This window comes from Aulostomus chinensis, chromosome 23 (genome assembly GCF_037954235.1).
Source record: "Aulostomus chinensis isolate RoL2024-O1b breed Wild chromosome 23, RoL_Achi_v1.0, whole genome shotgun sequence".
NCBI lineage: Eukaryota > Metazoa > Chordata > Actinopteri > Syngnathiformes > Aulostomidae > Aulostomus > Aulostomus chinensis.
This window is the reverse complement of record NC_141342.1, coordinates 2,835,124-2,848,980: the sequence shown is the minus strand read 5'-3', so window position 1 is coordinate 2,848,980 and position 13,857 is coordinate 2,835,124. Positions and strand designations below refer to the sequence as shown.

Here is a 13,857-nt window from a genome sequence, read left to right as displayed (position 1 = left end):
CAGTCTTAGTGAGATTCAGTTGAAGGTGGCGTTCCTTCATCCATGGAGATATCAGCCAGACACGCTGATATACGATCTGAGACCGTTCTGTCATCAGGTGGAAAAGAGAGGAAAAGCTGAGTGTCGTCAGCATAACAGTGGTAGGAGAAGCCATGGGAGCGGATCACTGCACCAAGTGAGGTGGTGTACAGAGAGAAGAGAAGGGGACCAAGCACTGACCCCTGAGGAACCCCAGTCGATAGGCCATGTGACCTAGACACCTTTCCTCGCCATGACACTCTGAAGGATCTGCCTGTGAGGTAGGACATGAACCACAACAAGGCAGAACCAGATATGCCGACTTTTATTATCTGTCATTTATTCATTGATTTACTTTGATCTTTTTTCATCAGAGTACCAGGAACAATTTACTCTGAAGGAACCCATTATTGCTCCAATCCCCTCCCGAAAAACAAAGAAGGTCCAGTTCTCAAATTTACTGCAGCAAAGTCACTGGTATATTTCCAGCTTTCCAGTGTCTCAGAGAAACAGGAAGTCTTCAGAATTTTGCGGTCCTGTCTGTGAAAATTATGAACTGATTCACATCTCCTTTGTTGTTTCAGTTGCAGCTACATGGAGGCAGCATTGACCCCTCCAATAAGGAACCTTTTAGCTCCCAAACTGAATATCAGCGCAGCTTTAAATGTCCGGTCTTACCTGCCAGACCAAAGCCCCAGAAACATCTGGAGAGCCGGAATGTTTCCATGGTACATACATGAGCCCATATTTGCATGCATGGCCACAACCACACACAGCCTTTCTTTGGACTGGTTTGTCAGACGTGTGACGTATGAACCATTTGCTGTCTGAATCTGTGTTTTTGGAACTGTACGTCCACCCTGCAGTGCAGTCTCAGAGCACAAGCGCTCAGCCCAGGCAGCATCAGCTGATCAGTTCCACTCACAAATGTCTTGTCTGTTTTGATTGGCAGAACTTCTTGAAGTGGCAGCAACCGCCAGTGAAGACGCCGCGGGTCAAACCTGAGCCTGAATCCCCTTCTTTGGCGATTCTGCATGAAAACAAGTGTAATTTTTGTCCACAAATGTGTTGTGTGTGTGTGTGTGTGTTATTGTGGAGCGTGAATTCATTTGCTTATAAATGATCTCTTGGACAGGATGGTGACTGAATACATGTCAAGTTTTCGTCCTCCCAGCTGTACGACAGTGGAAGGAGCCGGTGCCACGTACATCCCCCTGGTGAGGTTTCAGTGGAACTGAGAATGCAAAGGAACCAGAACTGGTGAGAGGGGGGTGAGAGACCAGGCTTGGGGATCTTGTCTCCTTCAGACTATGAACAAAATTCTGAGTGTCATCTATAATGTCATCATCAGAATCACATTGGCACTTTCAGCTGGCTGTTGATGTCCTGTAATAACTGCCATGATAATTGAGACTATATGTCAAACATTAGATGTGTGTGTGTGTGTGTGTGTGTGTGTGTGTTTTTCAGGCTAAATTTAAGAAGACCTACAAGCCAAAGGCGGTGGCTGCTGAAGGCGTGTGCCCCAACCTGGATGGTACGTATCCAGACCTGAGTGAACAAAAACAAACTCGTCAGATTCAAGTTCAAGCTTTAATTTTAGATTCCTACTAGAAGAGGTTTAGAGGAACAGAAAGTTTGGAGAACATGGACAGAGGCAAAATAGTTGGATTTTATAGAATGAAGTACCACAATTACTTGTCTTTTAAACGATTCTATATGTGGTTTAGACAATGAGCCGTCCACTTGTGACCTGTCTCATGTTGACTCCATGTTTGGACAGGACATTTAGTCTGACGATGCTCTAGACGCAGTCTACAGTCTAGACACAGACACAGTCTGAAACCTGCTGTTGACTAACAGCAGAAAATAACCTACCAAAATGTAGAAGGTCAGTTTCTGCAGTTTTATGAAAACAAGGCAGGTTTTTCTCCATCAACACAGTGTATCCTAAACTGTCTGTCCAGTGACTGTGTCTTAGTGTGGGTTCCATTTCACTTGAATTTGAACTCTGAACTTGCAGCTTGATTTAAAACTGCCTCCAGGATTATGATTGTATGACTTGTCTTTTATATGTTCATGAATGAGAAAGGTCATTCAGAATGAGACCATCACTAAAACATGCTGTATATCTCAAATGAACACAATGGTTCAAAAGGTGACAATAATTATTGTTTTTCAGGAACCACCAGAAAACAACCTGCTCAGTGTATGAAGAGGGCCGTCCCTGGTTTTCCTGCTGGGTCAAATGTCAGCCAAACAGGTAACCTCTCTGGAACGTTCTGTCTGGAAACATTCTAGTTTGTCAACTACCAAGAATGTTGGAGGAACATTGAGCCTTGCACTATTTTCTGGTGCTTTGGCTTCATTGGTGACTCTGAATGTGACTCACCAGAAAACCAAAATGCAACCCCTTGTCTACTTGCAATGAAAATGCGCCTTTACAGTGATGGAAGAGTGCTGCGCAAAGGTGTCTTGTTCCAGCACGGCCCTTTGACTTTTATTATCTGTTATACTGATTCTTCTTTTATTTTCATTTTTCATCAGAGTACCAGAGGCAATTCAAAGGGAAGCAAAACAGAAATGCTGGATTACCTCCCAGAGTAGTACAGAAGGTACAGTACTTCATGATACTGCAGCTAAGAACTGTCTTGATATGCGTCTTCTGGTATAAAATGACAACACTGGGACACGTGAAAAAACCTATTTATAAGTATTCTTCAGTGACAAAGGTGACTAATTTAAATTGGTCTGTAATATCCAGAGCAGCTGGAAGGGGAATTTATTGACAAGTATTTGTGCAGAAGGGACTCTATCCTGGGAAAGGGAGGGGGATTTAACTGGCCCAAGACAAGTAGGGGCCCTAAAATATTGTAAAAATGTAGACATTCATGAAGAACCAAACCATGGCTCTGTTATCAGAATATGTTGTTTTGATGTACTGATAAAACAAGGAATTTCTTTTTCAACTCTCTTAAGGCAAAATGAAGACAGATGATCTCTGCCCCCCCCCCCTCTTGCCCATTGAAGCTGGGATAGGCTCCACCCCCCACGACCCTGAATAGGAATAAGTGGAAGATGATGGATGGTTGGATGGATGGATGGATGGATGGATCTGACTGAGCAGACGAGTGAGGGCAGGAGGGTGGAGGTGAAGAGGAGCAGGAAACCTCCGAGTCCATGACAGGACCCCTCTCCTCCATGACGGGGGAGAGGGGTACTGGTCAGGAAGCAATCGGTGGAACTCCCTGATGAGGGGGTCAAGGATGTCCACAGACTCAGAGAAAATGATCAACATCGGTAAGTATTACTGTTACCCTCTGAGTCTTGGAGGCCAGCAATGGAGTCCAGGGCGTATGTGACAGGGGATGAGGAGGAGTGGGTCATGGGGGAGGTGGTCCAGCATGGGGACGGTGGATATCTTTCTTTGCCACATCCCTTCTGCCTGCGAGGCCACCAAAACCTCTAGTGGAGATTGCCAAATGTGGGTGGGGAGTAAGAGGAGCAGGAAACTTTAGAGTCCATGACAGGTCCATTGTAAAAAGTTTGACAAACAAGCTCTGCTTGGAGAAAAATACAAGATATTCCGCTGTAATTAAACAATTATTGTGAGGTTATTGCAGTTTTTTTAAACAGGGAAATCAGAGTTCTAGACCTCCTATTATTCTATGCTTCTTAGTAGTTTTGGGCAGGGGTTTCTTGGATGGGGAGGGTTGTGTGCCAGGCCCATTGAGATGAGGAGTGGATGGGTGTCCATGAGCAGGAGCTGAACAGGCTGGTATCCAACAGCTGAGGCAGGAGTACAGCAAGCTGGCTTGATAACCAATAGGTAGGAAGGTGGAAGGAATAAGTGGAAAAATAGTGAATGATATGAGTGATAATCTGCCAGGGCCTCACAACAACAGGAAAAAAAAATCCTCAACTATAAAAACAGAAGTCCATTAATTCTTTTTTCACAGCTTTGATGTAGCAAGACTGGAGCAAAGTCCATGTTGACGATGAAGCAAAGCATTTGCTGCATTTTTTCTCTTCCAACTGTGTGCTACAAAAAAGCTGGCCACTGTCAAATCAGAGTGATGTTCAGTTCAGTTCAGTTCAAAGAATGAGGTAAAAATGTAACGTTGGATCTGTGAGACCAAGGGATGACCGTCACTACAGTCTCCAAAAAGGACCGCTCACCCTCCTCCTGCCTATCGCTGAGACCTCCTGTCAGCAAAGTCATGCCGTGACCTGTGGAAGCAGAAGGACTTGTGTCTCTACAAAGCAGAGAACGGTCCCAGTTCAGTCTCCTACCTTGAGCCTCAGAGTGAGAAGGATCATGACAGTCGTCCCTCGGCCCCCCAGATCCAACATTACATTCATAGCTCACCATCTGATTCCACCTCACTCTGGCCAGAACTACACTGCAAAACATTTCAAGTCAGTTCAACTTGCACATGAAAGTTCACCTGCTGCCTTAAAAACACGTGAACTCAACTTGAGGTTTGTCTTCATTTCAGCTCAGGAGTTAAAGTTGCCAAAGTTGATTTCACGTTTTCTCACTTGCGGCCTCAACTTGACACTGAGTTAGAACAAAGAATAATTACACATTATCTGTTGAAGAAAACTGTTAGTTGCTTGTTGTTTCAACTTAGTAATGCAAGTTAAAACAAAATAAACTCAAACGTCACCAATACAAGAACCTTCCCTAGCTTGTTGAACAGACAGATTTCTGCATTATTGTGACTGACAGCTCTGTGTTAACATTCTATGTTGATGCAACTTCCCATTTCAAGGTAAGAGGATTTGACTTCCTAATTTGTTATAACTTACATTGTACATAATAGAACACACAGAATCCTTCCATTTGCCCAAATATACATTTATTTTAGTCAAACCCAGGATCTGATGTGGGCGGCACGTTCACAATGTACATAAAACCATGCCCAATGTGTCATTTCTCTCTCTCTCTCACACACACACACACACACACACACACACACACACACACACACAAACAGAGCGAGAGAGAGCGCGCCAGGGATTCCCCCACATGACATAAATCCTCAACATTTTCGAGAAATCAATGTAAAGGAACTGCCTAACATCATCATCATCACAACACAATATTTGTGACTGGAACACATAACGAGTGATGTAACAACATGACAGGCTTAAACAGGGGGAACGAACCAGAAGGAGGGAGAGAGAGAGAGAGACAAGAGGAGAGATTGAAAGAAAGGGGGTGGACATGAAGCACACTTTCAAATCTTTGCTTCCAGGCGATACCTAAGCAGTTTACTAAGCAGGTTGTGTGAATGTCCAGAATCTGGACTTGCCTACTAAGTTGTGCATTGTGTGTGTGTGTGTGTGTGTGTGTGTGTGTCACTCACTCTGTCACTGCAGCTAGATATGCAGTAACTACCTTGCACAGAGAGAGAGATGTGTGTTTGTTTTGATTTTTGGAGAGGGGGCTTGGGGGGGGGTTGCTGTTGAGACTCGGCAGGTACCCCTTCTCTGTCTGGAGCAGGGGAGCCGCCGCACAGAGCATCATCAAGAGCGTGCGGGCCATGAGAGCAGCCACACAGAGCGAAAAAAATCACATGGTTGGCCCCGATTTCCGATCACATGAATGGATCAGGACATCTTTTTGACTGTAGGCCACAGGTTGTTATGACAATGATGTATGTGTCCCAAAAATATATATATTTTTTGAAGATTGCAGCTTGCAACAAAATTTGAAGGATTTTATTCTGAAAAGCCCAAAAGAATGTTGTGCTGACAAAGAGACCAGTGTATGTTTTAAATGTGAACTGAAGAATAAATATTTTTGAAGACAATTTGTGCATTTCTTTGTGCTGTATGTGTACACATTTTGCCCAGATGTAAAATATGAATAATGGCTCTGTGCCAGATCCGAACCAAATGTCATAGCTGTAGGCTGGGCCAGAACTGGTCCAAACCTGTTCCTGATTGTGCTGTATATGTGGATCGCATTTGGCCCAGATGTGAACCACAACTGGCCCAAGTCCGTTCCAGATCAGGAATCCATATTGTTGCCGGTATTGGGCCGTTGTGCGTTAAGACCCCGGTGCAGACCAGTTTGCCGGATCTGCACCGAATCTTAACCACGGTCTGGCACAGATCTGCAGCAGTGTCCTTTAGCTGTCTGGGTAGGTTGCTGTCTTGTCTCTGTCCCAATTGTGGGCAGTTGTGTTTTTACAAGATACAAATACTGAACGTGAAGTGTCCCATCGTTCACATATTCAGTTCTGTTTTGTCAGCAGCTACCCAGATGGCGAAAAATTATTTGGCCCGGATCTGGCCCAGACCCTTCATAAGTCCTGGACCGGATCCGTATCACGGACTCGGGCCGATGTCTTTTTGCACAATGGGCCAATACTGGTTTGGATCCGTTTTTTCATCTGGGCCGACTTCTAATCGGACTTGGGCCAGTGTCTCTTGGCACAACTGGACCAGTACTGGTGCAGATCCATTTTTTCATCTGGGCCGCAGCTGGGCCAGCTCCCAAACGGACTCGGACCAGTATCTTCTGGCGATACTGGTGCAGATCCGTTTTTTTTTCATCTGGGCTGCAGCTGGGCCAGTTTTCAAATGGACTCGGGCTGGTGTCCAGATCCCCAGCTCATTTTGTGGGTATTTCTACTTACTTTACTGTAATTAACCTTTTTGTTTGTTTTAGTGAAAGTGAAAATACCATAACTATGTGGCGAGCAGGTTCCTGTCATCTTACATTAAAATAATGTTGCACATTTTATCACTTAGTCCTTCTGAGAATGAAAATATGCAAAATAACCAGAGTATTAGTAACCAGAGAACACCATTTGGTAATTTTACAGTAGAAAAAAAATTCTGTTGATTTCACAAAAAACACCTCCACATCTTATCACACCTGCAGATTCTCCAGTCTTCTTTTGAGGGCATGCAAGCACATTTCTATGAGGATGCATTTACTAAAAGGACCTTGAGGAGGCATTTGAGACAGACTGATGAAAGAGAAAAGGCAGATGCTTTGTAACAGCATGACAAAAACATAAGAATCTGTGACATCATTTGAAGGAGCAAATTAGTTGAATTCCCTGCCTTACATTATGTATGTAATTCTGGATGGTACAGCTCCTTTGTAAATCAAGAGACCGTTGAATCATCTCGTTCAGGCAGGACTGATAGAGCTGGACTCTGAATTTTGCTATTCTGGGTTTTCCTTATGCCTGGGCCCTCTGAATGTTAGAGATCAGCCATCCCCAATTTCACTGAGTACATCAAAACAATGGCCTCCGAAGCCCAGTGAAAACTTTGAGTAATCAGAACCAAATACATGAAAGCTTCCAAAACGTTGACCCTTCACCTGTATGTGAGGTAAATTATTGACAGTATTAGAAGCCTAGAAGGAAAACTGAGAGACACCCTATAGGTGATCATGAAGTCATCCATGCTTTATCAGTCAGATTATGGCAGTAAATATATACTCAGAATTGTTTGTTTGGAATAACCATTTAATTTTTAAAAACAAAACAAACCAAAAAATAACAACAACTTCCAAAACAATCAACATCATCTCAAGAACAGAGAAACAAAACACCTTGTCAATTTAATTCCCAGGAGGTATCTGCAAACAAAAGACCAAGAGGAGAGTTATCAGTAACGCCAAAGTAGTGAAAGTAACACAAATAAATACACAACAAAAACTATCCTTTAGTCTGTAAATAATTTGTCAGTAACTAGGCTACCAAATCAAGTGGGATGCAAAAATAACTAGGGTTTCTATAGATGTAAAAATGTTTAAAAGTTAAATGTAAGACATTTTTTAATCACTGTAATTTCATTTTCATTTTTCCATATTGGGCTGCACGGTGGTGCAGTGGTCAGCACTGTGGCCTCACAGCAAGAAGGTTCCAGGTTCGAGTCCCGGTTTGGGCACGGGATCTTTCTGTGTGAGTCTGCATGTTCTCCCTGTTCCTGCTGGGTTCTCTCTGGTACTCCAGCTTCCTCCACAGTCCAAAGACATCAAGAGGGGACGAGGCTGATTGATACTCTAGATTGACCGTAGGTGTGACTGTGAGTGTGAATGGTTGTTTGTCTCTATGTGTTGGCCCTGTGATGGACTGGTGACCTGTCCAGGGTGACCCCTGCCTCTCGCCCATAGCTGCTGGGATAGGCTCCACCCCCCACGACCCTTGCTAGTAAGGAATAAGACGACGATGGACATTGGATGGATTTTTCCACATTGATCTTTTAAACCATGTGAGTCTCTTTAGATCAGGCCTGGGCAAACTACTCCAGAAAAGCTTGTATGGCTGAAGGTGTTTGTCGCACCCAAGCAGCAGCTCACCAGACTTGACTCATTGGGCTCTAGTTTCTCAGCGCAGTGCAAGGTGGCACAGGGTGGCGAACCCTGTGCAGTGCTAGTTTCATGCAGCGCAACACGGCGCACGCTCAGTTTGGGAGTGTGGCAGCCTGAGGTGTGCCAAGATGGGTGTGGTGGCACAGTAGGGGGAGGTGTTGACAGATTCAGCTTGGCGCAGTGACAGTTTTGTGCCAAAAGGCTATGTGTGACTAACTAATGCTGTCTAACATGTTTTAGAGAGGCATGATCATCTTTACTTTGAAATTGACTGTGTGAGTGAGCAGAGCAGAGGTTAGTGTGTGGCTGGCATGGGGGAGGGGAAACAACACACTGCAGTGTTTAGAATTTGACTCCGTGGACAGTTTTGGCCATGTTCTTACATACAGTGCCTTTAAAGAAAAAACACAAACTGCAAAAACACTTCCATCCATTCCATTTACCTCAGTCAATGTTTCTTTGGCCCGCTCCCGGTCTCTCCGGCCACCCCCACGGTCAGTGGCCAGGTTGAAGCACCGGATGGCGTTTATTTCTGTGTCTGCTGTGCTGGTCGCAGCAGATTTCTTCCTCACAGCTCCTGTTGAAGGAAAATGTGCCACATCTCATGAGCATCCCCAACATCCATATACTGCTTATTCTTGTTCTCTTCTCTGTAGCAACATCTCCTGTCCGTCTGTCCCTTCTGGGTGAGGGATCCCTCCTCCCCTCCTCACCCTGAGGTTTCTCAGATTTTTCCCTGTTAAAGGGTTTTCTATGGAGTTTTTTTTTAGCCTGAAACACACACACACACACACACACACACGCACACACACACACACTCACACACACACACACATCTAATGTTTGACATATAGTCTCAATTATCATGGCAGTTATTACAGGACATCAACAGCCAGCTGAAAGTGCCAATGTGATGCTGATGATGACATTATAGATGACACTCAGAATTTTGTTCATAAATATGACAAATGAAGATTCCAATATCAGATGTCATTTTTGGAATACTTGTGAATAAAGCATTCCTTTGCATTCTCAGTTCCACTGAAACCTCACCAGGGGGATGTACGTGGCACCGGCTTCTTCCACTGTCGTACAGCTGGGAGGACGAAAACTTGACATGTATTCAGTCACCATCCTGTCCAAGAGATCATTTATAAGCAAATGAATTCACACTCCACAAACACACACACACAACACACTTGTGGACAAAAATTACACCTGTTGTCACGCAGAATCGCCAAAGAAGGGGATTCAGGCTCAGGTTTGACCCGCGGCGTCTTCACTGGCGGTTGCTGCCACTTCAAGAAGTTCTGCCAATCAAAACAGACGAGACATTTGTGAGTGGAACTGATCAGCTGATGCTGCCTGGGCTGAGCGCTTGTGCTCTGAGACTGCACTGCAGGGTGGACGTACAGTTCCAAAAACACAGATTCAGACAGCAAATGGTTCATACGTCACACGTCTGACAAACCAGTCCAAAGAAAGGCTGTGTGTGGTTGTGGCCATGCATGCAAATATGGGCTCATGTATGTACCATGGAAACATTCCGGCTCTCCAGATGTTTCTGGGGCTTTGGTCTGGCAGGTAAGACCGGACATTTAAAGCTGCGCTGATATTCAGTTTGGGAGCTAAAAGGTTCCTTATTGGAGGGGTCAATGCTGCCTCCATGTAGCTGCAACTGAAACAACAAAGGAGACGTGAATCAGTTCATAATTAACATAACATTCATGTATTCAGTCACCATCCTGTCCAAGAGACAGGAGAAGAATTTTTGCTGTTGCTGGGGAACAGCATATTGGAGGGGTTGTCGACAGAGAGTTGAATTTTTCCCTCATACGTGATTTATTTGGACAAAGGGATTAAGAGAATACTGGCAGACGTGTTGCTGTGTCTGCAATGATGTCTGAAGGAGACAAGACCCCCAAGCCTGGTCTCTCACCCCCTCTCACCAGTTCTGGGGCCAGAACACCGGATCCCTGAAAACAGGGTGTTAAACCGTTGGTAACAAAGCAGCAACAACAGTTAATTTTGGAAAGTGACAGTGCTTATGACACTCTGTCAGAGTCCAACTGAAAATTGGGGTGATTGAATGTGGACAAGTGCAGGTGACCACAGACCGTGACACGAAATCATCCAGCCACCTCTCAGCCACTTGGATGAGGGAGGTGTCCGTCACAGGTTGATGGGAGCTGGGGTCACATTCATGAATGTGTATGCCATTGTCAGCATGATATCTGATCTTTTAGCTAACGGTTGGTCCACCTGTGCAATTTTTCTGATTTAAAAACAGTGACTTTTATCTATATTTTGTCCTTATTTGTGAAAATATGTATTTGATTCCATATTGTGAAAAAAATGGTGCGGTGTTTTTCAGTTTTGTGAGAAAATGATGTGTGATTTTCTCTTATTTGTTAAAAAATGACGTCTGATGTTGTCATTTGCTGTTGAAAATGTATGGGAAAATAAAAGTTTTTTGATGGTGAAAAAGATCGTTTCAAGATTATTTTCTAACCCACGACTGTTAGGTTTTACCCCGCTGTACCACTAGACTTCCACACTCTAAACAAGAACGGCGAAGGTGTACCAATCAGTGGATTATAATCTGGGAGATCCTGGATCATTTTGTGGGCAAGCGCCCTTCATGAAAAGCCTTTCAGAGAAAGATGAAGCCGGCTCCAAATATGACCAAAAAAAAGAAAACACTGTTAAAATTGTTTGATGGTCGAGAGCCTTGAATGTTACACAAACCGGTACAAATACCTTTATGTAGAAACACAGTCATATTTGGGGTGACATAGCAGTTTCAAACTGACCTGGTCGCTATGACTACGTATTTTACAGGGAGAGAACTGTAAGCCTGAGGCTGTAGCTACTGGAGGCGTGAGCCCCAAGATGAAGGTCTGAGGGTTGTGATTGGGATGAACCAAAACGGGAGCTCCTGCTCCTACATAAACCAATGCAAGTGTTGCAGAGCCCCAACCAGTGACAAAGTCTCTTTCTCAATAACCCAGCTCACGAGTGAGAAGCAACAATACTTGTATTACTTTAGTATTACATGAATTACCTTCCATGTAGTCTTAAACACAGGAGATTCTGCCTTCCAGTGTCCTATCTAATGACAGTAACGACAGTTACTGTTGTCAGGGCTGCCGCCAAAATCATCTTGTTCACCATTTTTGAAATGTCTACAGAAAGAAGACATCTTAAAGTGTCAATAAATGATATGATGCCATCTCAGGTTATGTATTTTATATATTTTATGACACATTTTTTACTTCATTAAATGACTTATCCGTCAACCCTGTTACGGACTAAAAGGTTAATGTTCCATTTATCCAGAATTAACAATGTGTAACAGCTTACACATGAATGAGCAGTACATCAGTCCCTCTTTTCACTGTGATTTTTTCAGATCGTTAATATATTTTTAAACATTCAGTTTTATCTTTCAGACGACAATGAACAACTAAATAGTGAAAGTAGACCTCATTTTAACGAAGATATGTTAGTATTTGTATGAGAATGGCATTGGATAAAAGGTCTTTTTCATACTGTCATCCAAATCTTAATTGGAATGCCATTCTAACTGTATTTTTTGTTTTGTTGTTTTATATTTTCACAGTAATAAAACAAGAACAAATGAAAATTAAAACTAAGAATGTAGGATAAATGTATCAAAATTATTGTTAACTAAAAACAGACCTTACCCAGACAGCAGCTGACTCCGCGACGAATCCGCTTCCAAACCGGCAGATCCGCGTAACAGTCACATCCGGGTTACTGCTGCGACACGACACCGTTCCGGGCTCAGTTTTCCGGGAGCGGGAATTATGGTGAGAGCAGTCTGTCTGTCGGCGGAGTCCAGCCGGACGCGGAACGGAACTGGAGGCACGAGTGCGCGATTTTTCCCCCTCTTTTTTAACCTTAACTGGAGGGCGAAGGCTGCCAGCTCCACATTTCTTCTCTAAGTCACACAATGTGATGGAACTATTTTTCATAATTCACTATAATTTACTATTGATTTATTCTGAGATTCAGTGCTAAAGCTCTTAAAATGTTTGAACTTAATTATGTAGCTCTTTTTTTGCCCGTAACTGCATCAGTATGGCAAATTTGTAGCTAGCAGTTGTTAGCTAGCAGGCTGCAGTTGAGAGTGAAATTGTGGATTTTTAACACACAGGAGTTCAGATCGTCTCAACTTTAGTAGGGTTAATCAACCTCAAACTGGCCTTGATATTGGTACATAGCAATGAATGCATGCCATGGACTGCACATGTCATCATAATTAGCTTAATTATGTGCATGCAGTGTCATGAATGGACTTTTAAATAGGTATGTAGTAGAATTATTATAACAAGTATATGTATGTCATCATGATGAGATCAAGGACAGTTCTGTGCAACATGAGAATATTTCAAATTGTATTATAATTTTCCCATCCTCACTACATGGCTCCACTGGTATATTTCATGGCTTTTCTGTTTCTTGTATTTTTTTGGTCACCAAAATGTTTTACAGGGCAACTGACAGTCGTCTTTTTCATACCTTTAAGAGATTTTTATTTTCAACAAATATCTGTATTCAGTCAGCACTGTAATGTTGTTGTTTTTTGTCAAAATTAATATCTTTTATACAGATGATGAAAAGGAGTAAACCTCTGTTAACAAACTCAGGTGTCAGACGGAGGGCTCGCATTGCCCTAGAGAAACGCCTGCGTGACACTGCAGAAGATGTCTGATCCAACAATCAAACAAACCTGACCTCCCACCAGTGACAAAGAAAGCATCAATGACTCAAGACTGTCTCAGAGAGATGACGATTTAGATGCCCCTTGTCACTCCTCTGATATTTTCTGTGCAGACAGACAAGACATTTCTGACTCTGAATCAGATTTTGTTGACAAGCCAGTGAGCCTTGTTGAAAGCTTAGCCAAGTGGGCTGTACAGTTCAGTGTCTCTTTAGTAGCCCTCACAGCCCTCTGTAGTTTGTTTAGTGAGAGTGTACCACCCAGAACTGCCCAAGGATGCACGAACCATCCTTCAAACAAAGACGGAATATAAAGTCCAACAAAAATGTGGTGGTTTGTATCACTATAGAGGTCTCCTGGCAGCACTGCGGAACACCCTGACCCAGCTAGTAGAAAACATTGCAGACGGATTTACTTTTAGATTACAAATAAATATTGACGGCTTGCCACTGTTCAAGAGCTCAAATTTACAATTGTGGCCCATTTTAGGACTTTTGTCAAGTGGTCCGATGAAGGAACCTGTTGTCATCGGACTTTTTTGTGGTACAAAAAACCAAATGTCCCTGATGAGTATTTGAGAGATTTTACTAATGAGTTCAAGCGGCTGCAGGAAGGATTTTTCTTGAGAGGGAAAAGATTTTTCATTGAACTGGATTGTGTTATTTGTGCTACCCCAGCTAGAGCGTTTGTAAAAAATACAAAAGCTCACAATGCATATCACGGATGTGATAAGTGTTGCCAGGCAGGT

The 13,857-nt window shown here is 43.3% G+C and overlaps 1 protein-coding gene and 2 long non-coding RNA genes across 4 annotated transcripts; 2 read left to right on the top strand and 1 right to left on the bottom strand.

Moving 5' to 3' along the window:
• Window positions 1-445: 445 nt before the first annotated feature.
• Window positions 446-1,045, top strand: LOC147239150 (uncharacterized). The gene is made up of 3 exons (XR_015111677.1): window positions 446-460; window positions 603-746; window positions 971-1,045. It is a non-coding gene; the product is annotated as an uncharacterized LOC147239150 (long non-coding RNA).
• A 140-nt stretch (window positions 1,046-1,185) lies between these two features.
• On the top strand, window positions 1,186-3,312 carry LOC147239149 (uncharacterized). Of its 2 annotated transcripts, XR_015111528.1 has the most exons (5): window positions 1,186-1,235; window positions 1,489-1,555; window positions 2,201-2,281; window positions 2,566-2,633; window positions 2,998-3,312. It is a non-coding gene; the product is annotated as an uncharacterized LOC147239149 (long non-coding RNA). The 2 variants fall into 2 exon arrangements; XR_015111527.1 differs by having other exon boundaries at window positions 2,566-3,312.
• A 4,333-nt stretch (window positions 3,313-7,645) lies between these two features.
• Window positions 7,646-12,360, bottom strand: LOC147239148 (uncharacterized). The gene is made up of 5 exons (XM_086196330.1): window positions 12,070-12,360; window positions 9,897-10,040; window positions 9,581-9,672; window positions 9,416-9,497; window positions 7,646-8,939 (listed from the first exon to the last, which is right to left on the bottom strand). The coding sequence occupies exons 1-5, from the start codon at window positions 12,358-12,360 to the stop codon at window positions 8,931-8,933; spliced, it is 618 nt and encodes a 205-aa protein (XP_086052456.1). The 3' UTR covers window positions 7,646-8,930.
• Between the last annotated feature and the right edge of the window lie 1,497 nt (window positions 12,361-13,857).

Coding starts and splice junctions, on each gene's coding strand:
- LOC147239148 (XM_086196330.1), bottom strand. CDS start 12,360: ATGAAAAATAGTTCCATCACATTGTGTGACTTAGAGAAGAAATGTGGA. Junction 10,041..12,069: donor CGGAGTCAGCTGCTGTCTGG/GTAAGGTCTGTT, acceptor TTGTTGTTTCAG/TTGCAGCTACATGGAGGCAG. Junction 9,498..9,580: donor GCGATTCTGCGTGACAACAG/GTGTAATTTTTG, acceptor TCTCTTGGACAG/GATGGTGACTGAATACATGT.